This window comes from Peromyscus californicus, unplaced genomic scaffold, assembly GCF_007827085.1.
Source record: "Peromyscus californicus insignis strain IS unplaced genomic scaffold, ASM782708v3 Scaffold_5__1_contigs__length_169319896, whole genome shotgun sequence".
Taxonomy (NCBI): Eukaryota; Metazoa; Chordata; class Mammalia; order Rodentia; family Cricetidae; genus Peromyscus; species Peromyscus californicus.
This window is the reverse complement of record NW_026294573.1, coordinates 150,270,673-150,285,051: the sequence shown is the minus strand read 5'-3', so window position 1 is coordinate 150,285,051 and position 14,379 is coordinate 150,270,673. Positions and strand designations below refer to the sequence as shown.

Sequence of the window (14,379 nt, the reverse complement as noted above, 5' to 3'; positions counted from 1 at the left end):
CTGTTCCAGGCCTGACTTTCCCAGGAAGTCAGAAAAATTTCCCTTCCAGGGTTGGGCTGCTGTTTTGCAGTTCCAGCTGTCAGAGCTGTGCTAAACAGCTCCAGGTGTCCAGGATACTTCAGGGCTGAGCTGTTGTTCTGAGCAGCTTGAGGTGTCCACGATACTTTGCCCTCTAGGGATAAACTGTCTCCTTGCAGTTCCAGCCATCAGGGCTGTCCTAAGCAGCTCAAGGTGTTGCTTGACTCCCCAGGTACTCAGGACACCTTTCCCCAGAGTTGTTGCAACAAATTTACTTACATTGTTGGTACCAAAACCCGGGACCAAACCCACAGAGCTGCAACCAATTTACTTACAAAAATCAAGGCAGAAATTTTAATAGTTTTGCACATTATATCCATAGTCAAGAGCAAAGAGAAACAAATGCATACATCTTTGATTGCTTACTTGCTGACTTCTCAGTTAGATTTCTCTTAAACAGCTTAGAAACACCTGCCCAGGGGATGGTGTCACTCAGAGTGGGCTGGCTCTTCCCATATCAACCATCCCAACACAGAACATCCCTCACAGGTATGCCTATAGGCCAAACATATAGACAAAAATTAAGATTCTCTTTCTAGGTGATTGTAGTTTGTGGTTGACAGTCAGACTACCACATGAATGTTCATTTGGGCACCTATTCTGTTGGAAAACTTATTTAGTTAATCACAGGCTGGCCTATGTGACAATTTAGAATATTCTCATTCAATTATTTTAGACTTAATCTTATTTAGTATTTCTTTCCCCCTGAACTCATACACAGAATCATGGTCCTAGGAAGTGAGAAAAGAATGTCCTGCCAACACTCTTTGTTTCACATGGGTATCCTCTTAGGATCTAGACCTCCCTTACGTTCAGAACTTCATGGTATTTGCTGAGAGTTCACTTTTCCATTGATCTTTGGAGCTCTATCCATTCTTCCTTTGTGTTCTTGATCTGGCACTAGTATTTGGTTTGCTGGTCTTCTTTCTTTGTTTTCCATTTTGTTTTTAAGGAAGCTTTTAATTTGGGGTTTGCCTCCAGCCTCACAGGGTTAGCCCATCATCACCATGGCAGGGAGCATGGAGGCAGGCAGGTGGGCTTGGTTCTGGAGACGTAGTTGAGAACTTACATCTTGATCCTCAGGTAGGCAGAGACCTGGCTTGGGCTTCTGAAACCTCAGAGCCCACCCTCAGTGACACACCTCCTCCAACAAGGTGCTGGTCCTTTCAACTATTACACTGTTTTCTGAGTGTGAAAAAATTGAATTGTTTTTTATTCTCATTTCAGCTCAAGAGCAAGATTACTAAAGGTTTCAAGTTGAGAGAACAAATGGGCGTGGAAATAGAAAAGAAGAAAATTCCAATTCCCATGCTCGCTTTGTTACTTGTTTTCACTGTCTTTCACAGCTGCCATAACAAGGCCAAGCAAAATCAGATAGCTTGCTTTGAAGTTAGCAATTTGTCAAATAAGAGAATTAAGACTTCGGCATACCTGATTTCTCCTGTCACCTTCAGGTTTGTTTTTGCTGCATGACAGCATGCACATTGATGGTAATACATTTAGTTCCTGTGACTGTCTACATATCTGAACACAAGAATGTGAAAGAGAGAGAAGGCCTACCTTTGTTTGCTCTCTCTCTCTCTCTCTCTCTCTCTCTCTCTCCTCTCTCTCTCTCTCTCTCTCTCTCTCTCTCTCTCTCTCTCTCTCTCCTTCACTTATTGGCAGTGCTAATGATCAAAGCCAGGGCCTCCCATATGTTCCTCTGTCACTGAGGAACATATCTGTCTCTTGAAAGAAGGATTTTCTTCTGTGGACTTATGAAGTAGAACAAAGAACCATGGTTATTTATGACAGATAGATCAAATGATTTTGTAGGATTTTTTTGTTGTTGTTGTTTTGTTTTTCGAGACAGGGTTTCTCTGTGTAGCTTTGCGCCTTTTCCTGGAACTCACTTGGTAGCCCAGGCTGGCCTCGAACTCACAGAGATCCGCCTGGCTCTGCCTCCCGAGTGCTGGGATTAAAGGCGTGCGCCACCACCGCCCGGCGATTTTGTAGGATTTTAAGACAAATACATACACACATCATTAATATTGGCTATCACCAAAGAAACAATGAAGAAGAAAGGAAGAGTGGGAGAATAAAGAAATTTAACATTTGTAAAATTTCCATTAAAAGGTTAGAAGGGTAGCTAGAGTTCATTTTCACCAGTTAAATATGTCTGAGGGTATTATAAAGTATTCTAACAACAATAACAGATAGACATAAAAATATAGTATAGCTCAAGATGTAATTATTAAAAAGTAAACTAGAGGCTTTGATTCTGGCTGATGACAGAAAATAGTGTTCAATATTCAAATAGAAAAAAAAAGACATGGTGTATACACTGAATGTCTAATAGAATAAAAAGATACAAATCCATATATAATCATATTTTGGTAAAATTGTACATAACCAGAGATAAATGAGAACTATTTATAAATGAAAAAAAAATCAGAAAGAAATGACAATGAACTAAAAGCAGATTTCTCAGTAGCAGATACCAAGGCAAATATGGAGTGATGTTTTTAGAGCAAAATAGAATAATTCAAAATCTAGAATTATCAGTGTTGTTGCTATTGATTTTTGTTTGTTTGTTTGAGACAAGATCTTAGTGTGTAGCTCTGGCTGAGTTTATATTTGCCATATGGACCAGGCTGATCTGGAATTTCCTACCATCCTTGTGCTTCACCCACACAATGTACCACCATGCCAAGCTAAATCTGGAGTTATATAGCTGAATATCCAGATAAGTAGATAGATAAAAGGCATGGGAATGCCAGAAATTTTTGAGAAAAAGTTTTGGAAAAAAATGGTTTGCTTTGCTATGAAACAACCATTGATTTTTAACCCCATTAAAAATTAGAAACTGGGCCTCATGTAGCTTAGTGAAGGAACTCTTGCCTAGACTGTGGTCTCAATAGCTACCACAGCAAAAAATAAGTAATGTAAAAAGTTAAACTCATGATATTTAGTAAGTATACAACAGTGAAAAAGTATATGATAAAGGGATTAACATCTTTCCTATGAACCAATTAATCATTATAAATAAATTTTAGGATATTTAACATTGAAATTGAGAAAGCAATTTGGGATTTGAATGGACCTAGCTAGATGAACAATTAAAACAAGTATTATTAATGCTTCCATGTTTGTTTACAGAGTGAAAACATGCACAAAATATCGAAGGGTGATAATGACATTAACCATATTGGTGAATGTGGTAGTTTGAATAGGAATGGCCCACATAAACTCATGTATTTGAATGCTTGGTCATTAGGGAGTTGGCAGTGCTTGACAAGGATTAGGAGTGTGTCCTTGTTGGAGGAAGTGTGTCACTTGAGGTGGACTTTAGGGTTTCAAATGCACAAGTCAGGCCCAGTGTCTCTTCTTACTGCCTGACAATCTAGATGTAGAACTCTCAGCTACTTCTCCAGCACCATGTCTGCCTGCATGCCACTGTTTCTCACCATAATGATACTGGACTAAACCTCTGAAAATGTAAGCCAGCCCCAATTAAATGTTTTCCTTTGTAAGAGTTGCTGTGGTCATGGTGTCTCTTTACAGCAATAGAACATTGACTAAGACAGTGAAAAATTGCTCTCAGATAGCCTCTGGGTTTCTGCTGCTTTTCCACTTAAGTGGAATGATATTCTATATAACCTAGTTTGCCTAGAAGTTTTTTTTGTTTTGTTTTGTTTTGTTTTTTGAGATAGGGTTTCTCCGTGTAGTCCTTGCTGTCCTGGAACTCATTCTGTAGACCAGGCTGTCCTCAAACTCACAGAGGTCCATCTGCCTCTGACTCCCAAGTGCTGGGATTAAAGGAGTGTGCCACCACCATACTGCTTAAAACAGAACTCTTTAATTATCTACTCAGGAACTAATCTTGGAGAGTGCTGAGCTTTGCAGTAAATACTTCCTGAAGACCGGAGAACCCGTTTGATAAGGCCAGTATCTGGGCACCGTCATGCTGCACAGAATGTTTAGCTTCAAACAGGCTTTGCATCCCAAGGATGGAGACATTGAATGAAAAGATGAGTCTGTATTCTTGGCATAAAACAGAAAAGGAAAAACCAAAGAAGCCCAAAATATCAAATTGAAATGACTTCTATTCAGGTGATTATAAAATTGTGTCACGCTTGCCTTCCAAAATAGTGAGATGACAAACTGAAAACAGTGGATGAAAATGTCACTCATCTCCAGTACTAAACTTTACTCAACTCACACTTCTGCTTTTTTTTTTCCAAAATATTATAATTTATCTGAATTTTTAGCCCTTAGAAATAAAGAAATTTCAACTTAATTGCTATTTCAGCAGGAATCTTTGAAACAGTAACGAAAAATAATCCCGTTTAGTTACTACTAATGTGGACCACATTTGATCAAGTAACCTAAATATTCTTGTGATTCTTTCCAAACTCTTGAGTGATCCTGTGCCCAAAATACACATATGAAGGTTTTCATTTTGTATAGTTTCGTACTTGAACTTAACATTTCCCCAGATTCCTTTAAAGTTGAAGAGTTTAGGGCAGGAATGGGTGGAACATGAACTCTCAGCCCTGTATTGAATGATGTAATGTAATTTAAACTATCCTCAGAAGAGATTAGCACAAGGGGTCTCAGCATAAATGAGTGAAAACGCTCATCTACTTTATGAAAATAAATGAAACTTTTTAACCTTGATTCCTTTTTATGACAACTTGCCAGTAATGAGACATAATAGAAAATTACACTTAATAACTTCACTCATTACTTATGGAGTAATATCTGACTTTGCTGTAAAAAATTATTACTGTTAAGATACCACTGACATTCATTTATGAAGCTGATCATTTCAACTAGTCAGCTGTGAAAATGAATGTGGGTTTTAATACATCTATGCAGTACTTAGTCAATTTAATGTACATCAGGCACCAAGAAGATCAGAAAGCATCCCATTTCAAATTCTAAATGGTCATGAAAGTAATGTGTATTTATTGTTCAGGAAAATGGGAAGGATAATGCACATTCCGTATTATTTTAGTCACAAAATAGCAGAACACATTCACATACAAGCAAATCCACACTGTGCTTTGGTCCCTCCTGCTCCTGAGACACTGAGTCAGTCCTCTTTCCCTTCCAGAGACTTCTCCCTTTTGCTCTTAAACTGGTTGCATAGACTTAAAATTACATTCGTATCTTTGATTTGTTTCTTGTAAAAGGTCTGAAGTTGTGGTCAACTTTAGTTTATTCATTCAAAGCTGTCCATTACCTCAAATTGTGAACCTCCCCCAAGGAAGTTAAAGGACATTCTTATGCAGCAGAGAGTGGTGGAGAGCAGGCATGGCTGACTCCCCGCCACCCCCCCCCCCCCCCGCCCCCAGTTTCTGCCCTTATGACAGTCCAAAATGTCTTAAAGCAGAACACCCAACTGTAAAAAGTGTCATCAAAGAAAGACGATTTTGAGAGTAAAAATGAACATTGTTAATAGCGGGGGAAAAACAGCAGGAAGCCACACGTGTCCTTGGCATGTGCCGACCTGTCCTTGGCATGTGCCGACCTGTCCCTGGCATGTGCCGACCTGTCCTTGGCATGTGCCGACCTGTCCTTGGCATGTGCTGACCTGTCTTTGGCACATGTGGATGTTCCCAGGATGGGCTGGTGAACTTGAGAACAGTACACAAGCCTGGTGCTGTTAATACTGGTTTTGAGGAGTTGCCATTCTGAATAGACATCTTGGGTTTTAGAAATTATTTTTAATTATTCCATAAATATTTGAGAATACACTTTAAGCAGGAAGTTCCTGGTGCTATATGTAATGAAGCTTTACAGTGGACCTGTTCAGTCCCAAATGGTTTAAAATTTGAGTTTAAATTCTAAAGTTGTAACAAGCCCTAACACTGAAATCTAAGTATTACATGAGGAGTCGAGATCAATCATGTAAAAGTTTCAATGTGGATGCTAAAATTACTTCATGCTATCTGTCCTAGGGAGTGTCCTGAATGCCTGATCTTAAATTAGGTAGAATTCAGACAGATGAGCAAGGAAGCAGGGAGGGCCACTTAGGACAAGAGAATAGCACAGAGGAGCAAGGGTAAGGCGATGAGGTTCGTTTGTAGATGTGGGTGGAGGAGGCATTATAAAGAATTGGTCTAAATATTACAAATCTGCCAAAGGGTAGAGTGAGAACAACAGACTTGACTGTGTCTGTGAGTGGATCTAGTGCATAGGTGAGTACAAGTCAGTGGTAAAAAGAAGGTACGCTATAGGATCATTTGGCAGTGGGTGCTGGATTAATTGAAGCTAAAGAGGAGAGGTGCTAAAAAAAGTTAAAATGATTGTCTTGTACAGGGATAAGAGGTAGCAGTGGAAATACAAAGAGATGGAAAACATCTGGGGGAAGGAAGGATAGCAGAAGTCGACCATTGTGCATGGAGAATGTCTAAGAGGGATACAAAGGAGAAAGATTCATCTAGAAGGGAGCCTATTCTGGAAACAGCTCAAATTAGATCACAGGTCAAATTTCAGATGATAGCTACATGATTTAAATGAATATGTTTCATCTTAGACATGTTAAATGCCAAGTGATATCAAGATAATTCAGGCGAGTACGCTTAGCCACAAGTTGGTACCAGCATTTCAACAGCCTTCATCTGCACACTTCTCCAACTGTTTATGCCATCAGACTATTCTGCATGGCTCTTCAAAACTACTTGTTAGTGAAAGATCTTGGAGACATACTATGACTAACACAAAGCTACAATTTAGTGGTCTTGGATTCCAGTTCTCGGTTTGAAGTGATGAGCCTTCCTTAAGTAGTTTACCTTCCCACTGTATGAACTGGTTTCCTCTTCTGGTCAAATAAAGGATTAAAGCAAAGTATCTTTTAGCTTCAAAATATATGGATTCCATAGGGAGATGGAGACTTTATGCTTTTGCAAGTCTTCCTAAATTGGAACATGAGACCACTATTGGTTTCTGTTCTGTATCAGTTTACCACGAACTTGGCAGCTTAACAACAAAATGGATTGTTTTATAGTCCAGTATATTAGAAATTCAATACGGGTCTTGTTGAGCTAAAATCAAGGCTATATGGCTCAGAAAGAATGTCTACTGCTTTGCTTTTTTTTTAACTTGAAGAGGATCTTCACATTTTGTGGATCATGGCTCTTCCTACCTCTTCAAGCCAATATTGTTATATCTTGTCATTTTAAGTTACATCATTTGGACCTTATCTCTTTTTTTTTTTTTTTTTGGTTTTTCGAGACAGAGTTTCTCTGTGTAGCTTTGTGCCTCTCCTGGAACTCACTTGGTAGCCCAGGCTGGCCTCGAACTCACAGAGATCCGCCTGGCTCTGCCTCCCGAGTGCTGGGATTAAAGGCGTGCGCCACCACCGCCCGGCCGTGGACCTTATCTCTTGCCTCCCTCTTCTACTTAAAATTTTTGTTGAGAATTTCATATGTAAGAACTGTATTTACATCATTTGGACCTTCTCTCTTGCCTCTCTCCAACTCCTCCCATGTCTCCCCTACTCCTTCTCAATCTCATAACATCATCTTAACTATTATTGCTAGATCTACCTGTCATCTGTCTATCACCTATCATCTATCTGTCTGTCTGTCTATCTATCTATCTATCTATCTATCTATCTATCTATCTATCTATCTATAAGTCATCTGTCATCTATCATCTATCTATGTATCTATGTATCTATCTATCTATGTACATGTGTTTAGGGCTGACCACTTGTGATTGGATAACCTATCTGGGTGTTTGTCCCTAGAGAAAACTGATGACATTGAGCTCATCTGGATAGTCCAGGAGAAACTGCTTACCTTAAGGTCCTTAACCACATCTACAAGTTCATTTTTCATGCAAAGTGATACATTTTGCATGAACCTGGGTCAGGCCCCCTAGCATGCAGCTGGATCCTGTGCCATTCATGGATGTGCTGTTCTGCAGTGAAAGTTCTTGAAACTTTCTGGACTTCTACAAGAAATGTCACAAGCACCAGCCCCATGAAGTGACAGTAGAAGATGGGCAAGGATTCTCTGCTCAACCAAAGTGCTGTTGGGGCAGGAAACCCGACTACAGTGGGCAGATGAGGCCTCTTCCTGCAAAAAGACTAAAACTGAAAAGAAGAGTGTGCTGAGGCTTGAGTCTACATATTGAACACAACTGCAACTCTAAGAGAATGCCAGCTATTCCGAGATCTGAGCATTTTGAACTAGGAGGAGCTAAGAGAAAGGGCCAAGTGATCTAGTTCTGTAGGAGAAAATGAAGGCACAGCCTGTTGGCCAGCCTGTTTGGCACACTGCGCTTCTAAGTAAGAAGTGTACTACACCATGCTTCAGAGATCAGAACACTGAATACTGGAATAATAAGAGTAGCCTGTAGCTGTCCTCAGATGAGTCTGCACTCTCCATGTCTCCTTTAATGAGCCTCTTCCACATGGAGCCCCTGGTGGTGTGAGAACTCACTATCCAATCCGAGGAAATATACTTAACCATTCACATCTGATAATCCGAGGAAACGTGCTAACCATTCACAGTTGATAAGCTTCCATTATATAAGTGGTTGTTCATGTGAAATAAAGCAGACACTGTTCCCTGAAACTGTCTCCAGAGTGGTTTATCTCCATGCCCTTTACTGACCCACAGGCATTGCTGACTTGTGGAGGAACGCCTCCGTGACAAAGGCACAGATTTAAGCCAATTTTTTTGCGAAGACAATTGTCTTAAGCAGAGTTGCTACTACTGTGATGAAACACTGGGACCAAAAAGAAAATTGGGGAAGAAAGAGTTTATTTGACTTACATTTCCATATTGCTGTTCATCATTGAAGGAAGTCAGGACAGGAACTCAAACAAAGCAGGAATTTGGCGGCAGGAGCTGATGCAGAGGCCATGGAGGGGTGCTGCTTACTGGCTTACTTCCCATGGCTTTCTGAGTCTGCTTCCTTATAGAATCCAGGCCTCTCAGCCCAGAGATGAGACCACCCACAATGGACTAGGCCTTCCTCCATCTATCACTAACTGAGGAAATTCCTTACAGCTGGATCTTATAGAGGCATCTTCTACACTGAGGCTCTCTCTTTTCAGATAACTCGTTTGTGTGTCATGTTGGCATAAGACCAGACAGCACAAAAATATGATCAACAAAATTATGAGCTTATAGTAAAAGAGAAGAGGTTCTAGTAATTTGGCTGTGCATGAGTTGGTCATACCTAAAGAGATACTTTCGTTTTGAGAAAATGAGAGGTGATTTAACTCTTTTTTTGTATTTAAACCCAAACTTAACTTGATACTTATTTTATAATTGTGTATGTCATTAGACTTGGAGTTCCTAAAGTTTAAAATATGGCAGTGATTATCATTCACCCACATGTTGACTGATTCTTAAGTATAACTAGTACTATCATTTAAAGAACATAGAACTTAAGTAGAAAACTTTTTCTAAAGTAGGAAGATGTTATAATTACATTTATTTGCCTTAGGAAATAACATTTCTCATTATAAATAGTGAACACTGGAACATTAGATATCATAACATTTTACTGTTCTGCTAAAATGATTTCCTTTCAAAATAAAACCATGTCTAATCATAAACTTTCCTCTGACTTGGGGTTGGCAAAACAGTATATTTTGTTTTGTGCATTATTTTATTTATTTTTAGTTTCTTTTTAAATTATTTTTCCCACAATTCAGTTTGATGTTTTATCTTTTCCTTCATCTCCTCCAAGATCCTCTCCACATCCCAACCTACACAACTTCATGTTCTTTCTCAAAAATAAGCAAACAAAAATTAAAACAAGTAACCAAAAAAAAAGAAAAAAACCAACTAAGACAAAACATTCCAAAACAAAACAAACAAAATGAAACAAAAATCTCACCAGAAAACCATGCATGGGATTTGTTTTGTGTTGGCCGCTCGTGGGCATGTGGCCTGCCTTGGAGTGTGGTTGATCTACCCAGTGACACTTATTGGAGAAAACTGACTTTCTCTTTCCCAGTGGATATCAATTGCATTGGGTTCTTGGTTAGCAGCAGGACCCAGTGTCCTTTCTCACTGCCAGTTCCAGGGATCCATCTAGCTTGAACCTGTGTAAGTCCTAGGCATGCGTCCCTGTCTCTGTGAGTTCCTATGTACACACATCCTGTTGCTTCTGCAAGACACTGTTTCCCTGACATCATCCACCACCCCTGGCTTTTACATTCTTTCTGCCTCCTTTTCTATAAGATCTCAAAGCCTGGAGGGAAGGGGTTTGATGAAGACCTCCCATCTAGGACTGAGTGCTCCAAAGTCTCTCATTCTCTGCACACTGTTTAGTTGTGGGTCTCTATGCTAATTCCCATCCTCTGCTAGAAGAAGCTTCTCTGAGAAAGGTTGAGTGAAGGACTGATATATGGATATTTCAGTATGTCATTAAGAGTCACTTTATTGCTTTATTCCTTTAGCAGAATATAGCAGTAGGTTTTCCAGTAGGCCCACGAGCCATCTTGTCTTAAGTTCTTGGCCATTCCAGCAGTGTCAGGTATGGGTTCCTATCTAAAAGTGGCTGGTTACTAATAACATATCTTACAGGCAGGTCACTGCTGTAGGTCACATGTTTTGCTAGGTAATATTGATGATTACCGTTCTCGTCTGGTAGTATGCTGAATTACTCCTAGCACCATGAATACTAGTCAATAGGGGGGAATCTTCGAGTTAGGCACCAGCGCTAATTGTTCATGTTCAATGGCATAAGTCAGTGTTATCTTCAGCAATAGGGCCTTATCATCAGGTTGTGGAAAGAAACAGCATCCTTGGAGATAGCCTGTGATATCTGGAGGAACCATGGGACCCCTTTGGCCAATGACTCAACAGATGTTACCTGTTTCTGCCACTGGAGGTTTTACTTGGTGGCCTAAGTTGTCTAGTAGGGGCATTGTCTCCCTTATATGGTAACATTTTGTGTTTTAATTTTTGACAGTTATAAGGTTTCTTAATTTACATTTGTGAAAAGGGATGATTTCTAGGAAGGCGTACCGTCATTCCTTTGTAACATGGTCACTTCAGATGGCATATATCATACCAGTGAAAATAGCTGCTGTGATGCTACAGATGGAGGTAGAAATTTAAATGCGCATTCATTGGAAGCATACAGAGAATTCTTTGTTTTCACAAAACAGTAGAGAAGATGACGGCTGTATACAAAATAACCACAATTCCAAGAAATTATGTCAACTCATTTTTCTTAGTATAATTTCCAGAAACCAATTCATATTCCTGAGAATTTTTATATCACAAATAGAAATGACTAGAGAATAATACACAGCAAAGTTCATGTTTGCTGCAAAACTAACAATGGCATTTTCACAATAAACTTGTAAATAATTCATTTTATTATAAATAAATAAACAAATAACTGTTCCCCTGAGAAGGGGTAAAGAAAGTTTGCATTCCTGCTTTTGGCAAGAGCCAACCCAAACTCTTCCCAGGCAGTTTCCTAATGACATGAGGGAAAAGGCAAAAACCACAGTAGAAATAGGAAATACCATTAAGAATTTCTATGATAAACTTTTTACTTCATGGAGAAACTTCAACAAAACATGTTCGTTAGCTTCACAGTATATCTTCCTTGATTTATGTTGTTTCTCTGATAATCCCTTGGTTCATGGATCTATTAATTATTTTGGCATATCAAATAAGTGCTAATTAAAATAGATGTGGCATTGATTTATTTTTAATATACCATAATGGAGCAGAAAATAACTGTTTCCTTTAGACTAGAGGCTCATCTACTTTATGAAAGGCACAGTTAGTTTGGCTTTAGCCATTAGATCTTATACCATCATTTCAACATTGAGCTAACAGAATCTAAAGTGATATTATCTCAGAGTAGAGTTAAAACCTTCTACACATCTATCATTACAAAACTAATAGTCCTTTTTATCTCTGCTCTAGTGTATTTAATATTGATAGCACACGAGTCAATAGTTTATGATTCATTTATTGCTTTCCTTGTTTTGTTTCCCAAATACACTAAGTACATTTTAAATGTCTGTTGTAAAGTTCACCCTTTTAGAAATGTCCTTTTGTCTCCTCTGCAGTGAACCATATTCTCAGTAATCCTTCTGAAACCAGGTCACCTTTCCTGTGTGCTGTAAACGCTTCCTTAATATGCAGCCTAGAGCGGTGACTCCTTTCTCTATGTTCTTGCAGAACTTACTACTTGGCTTAGCCATATGTTTTTAGTTATTATATGTCTGTTTATTTCTTATCTTTCCAACTAAATCCCCAGAAAATTCTTGGAGGCAGAGGTTATTTGCTACATATTTTTATATTCCTGGCACTTTGCCTAATATCATGTAAATTCTAGATTACTTATAATTTATCTGTATTCTTGGTTGCAAGTTACAGAAACAAAGCTCACATATTAATTTAAGTAGTAAAGGATGGATCTGGCTTAATAGTTACCTATGCCTGGATCAGGACCCCAAATTTGTCATCTATTGATTATTATCTGTCCTTTTATATTTATTACTTTCGATTATTCTTCATCTTGCCTTTATTTTCATGTAGGAACTTCCTAAACAGTGCCCCTCAGAAGAGGGAGTGCTGCTTTTTCAGTGGTCCTGAAGTCCAGAGTTGATGTTCTCTGGCTGGTTCCGTGCTGTGTGCTTATCCACTCATCACAGTTGTCAGAAGGTTCATTGATGCTGGCCGAACCAGTCAGTGGGATGGACGGCTCTCTCCCAATGTATACACCAAGGCTGGAGAAGAAAGAACTAATTGTCCAAAAAAAAAAATGAGTTCTTGTGCCATCCATATGGAAAACAAGCACCAAACAGGCAAAATGGAGGTGCTCACCAGGGAGTTCAATAAATACCTACTCATTGATTAACATGAGGGAAAATATTAGCCTACATCCAAAATACTGTATAATCAGGATAGCACTTCCCAGTCACTGTTAGGGTGGCCTGATGGTATGACCTTTGAGTTCAGTTCCCCACTCATACATTGCCAGCATTAGAAGGCTCTTGAGAGTGGATGATACGTTTTCAAACATCTAAATAGTATTTCAAAGTTCTTCTGTGGAAGAGTGAACACAACAGCAATCACATCTCTCATTTGTTTTGTGATGATGTTGGCCAGAGGATTTTATGGTGAAAGCAATAAATATCTTTAACCATTTAAATCTCAAGTCATATATCTTTGCTTTGGATTTCTTCAATGAGAGCTATGTTGACTTTAGAGGTTTTGCTGCCTCCCCTTTTAGTCATGGTGGGGATCAAACAAGGCCTTGCAGAGGCCAAGGCTGTGATTAAGATATGTACACTAAGTTGGCAGGCAGAGTTTTTGACTACCTATTTTGTGCATGGAAAAGTAAGATGAGAGATACTTGAAGATTCCTTAAGTCGTGTCTTGAATAGCTTGATTGAGACTCAGCCCATGATGATCTTAGAGAACATTACAGAAAATGAACAAATAAATTAGAATTTTCATATAGGAAGTGTGTGCAAGACAGGCAAAATCAAGAAGTTATTCAGTAATTACTTGCTGGTTGGTAATGAAAACCCCTTTCAAACAGGAGTCAAGGTCATGCAGAGTGTATGATTTTTATTGGCATCCCTAGCACTGTATAGTCAGACTATATTCTAGTGTATTGATAAAAGCACATAAATTTTTATCATTTCAATTTTGTTTAGTGTTAAATATGCCTATGTCAGATGGTTAACCATTTTTGTTTATGTGTGGTGAAAGAATAAATTAGCTATAAATGGAGTAGTATGTCATTTATAAGTCAGTGTTCTGAAACTTCTGATAAAATGAATATTTTACTCAAAAATACTAGACAAACCAGGCTCACTGATGCTTGCCTGTGATCCTGGAATTTAGGAAGTAGATGCAATAGAATCAGGAGTTTAAGCCCATCCTCAGTTTTCTCAAACACTAAACAAAGTAATCCACTCTTAACTGTACTTCTTGGGAATTTCTTAATTTGACTGCTCATCTTTCTTTTCAGAACTGGAAGATAAGCAGAAACCTACATCTGATACCTCTCCAGATATTACTTTGTTCCTACCACTGCTTCGACCAGCGTGGTCCTAATCTCTTCGGAATTGTTCCAGAGTAGAGCAGGTGAGACATTCCTTCACAGCGTCACCAAGCCAGTTGTCAGCTCTGCACAAGGTCAGCTCATGCTCCACTTAGGATGCCGTCCTCTGTCTAGTTCCTTTTAGTACATTAAGCAAAGGAAGATGAGTCATTCAGTTTACAAAACTGGCAATAGAATCACTGCACTCTGCCTCTAGATGGTTTGGTTCTAGATGCTCCTTTCTTCCTGTTGGCCTAAAACAAATTC

The 14,379-nt window shown here is 39.0% G+C and overlaps 1 protein-coding gene across 1 annotated transcript in view; it reads left to right on the top strand.

The window, feature by feature from the left end:
- Lrrc69 (leucine rich repeat containing 69) overlaps positions 1 to 14,151 on the top strand; it is a 98,533-nt gene extending 84,382 nt beyond the window's left edge. The window contains exon 8 of the mRNA XM_052717923.1: positions 14,041 to 14,151. Coding sequence (XP_052573883.1) covers positions 14,041 to 14,151 — 111 coding nt within the window. The remainder of the gene's footprint in view (positions 1 to 14,040) is intronic.
- Positions 14,152 to 14,379: the final 228 nt, after the last annotated feature.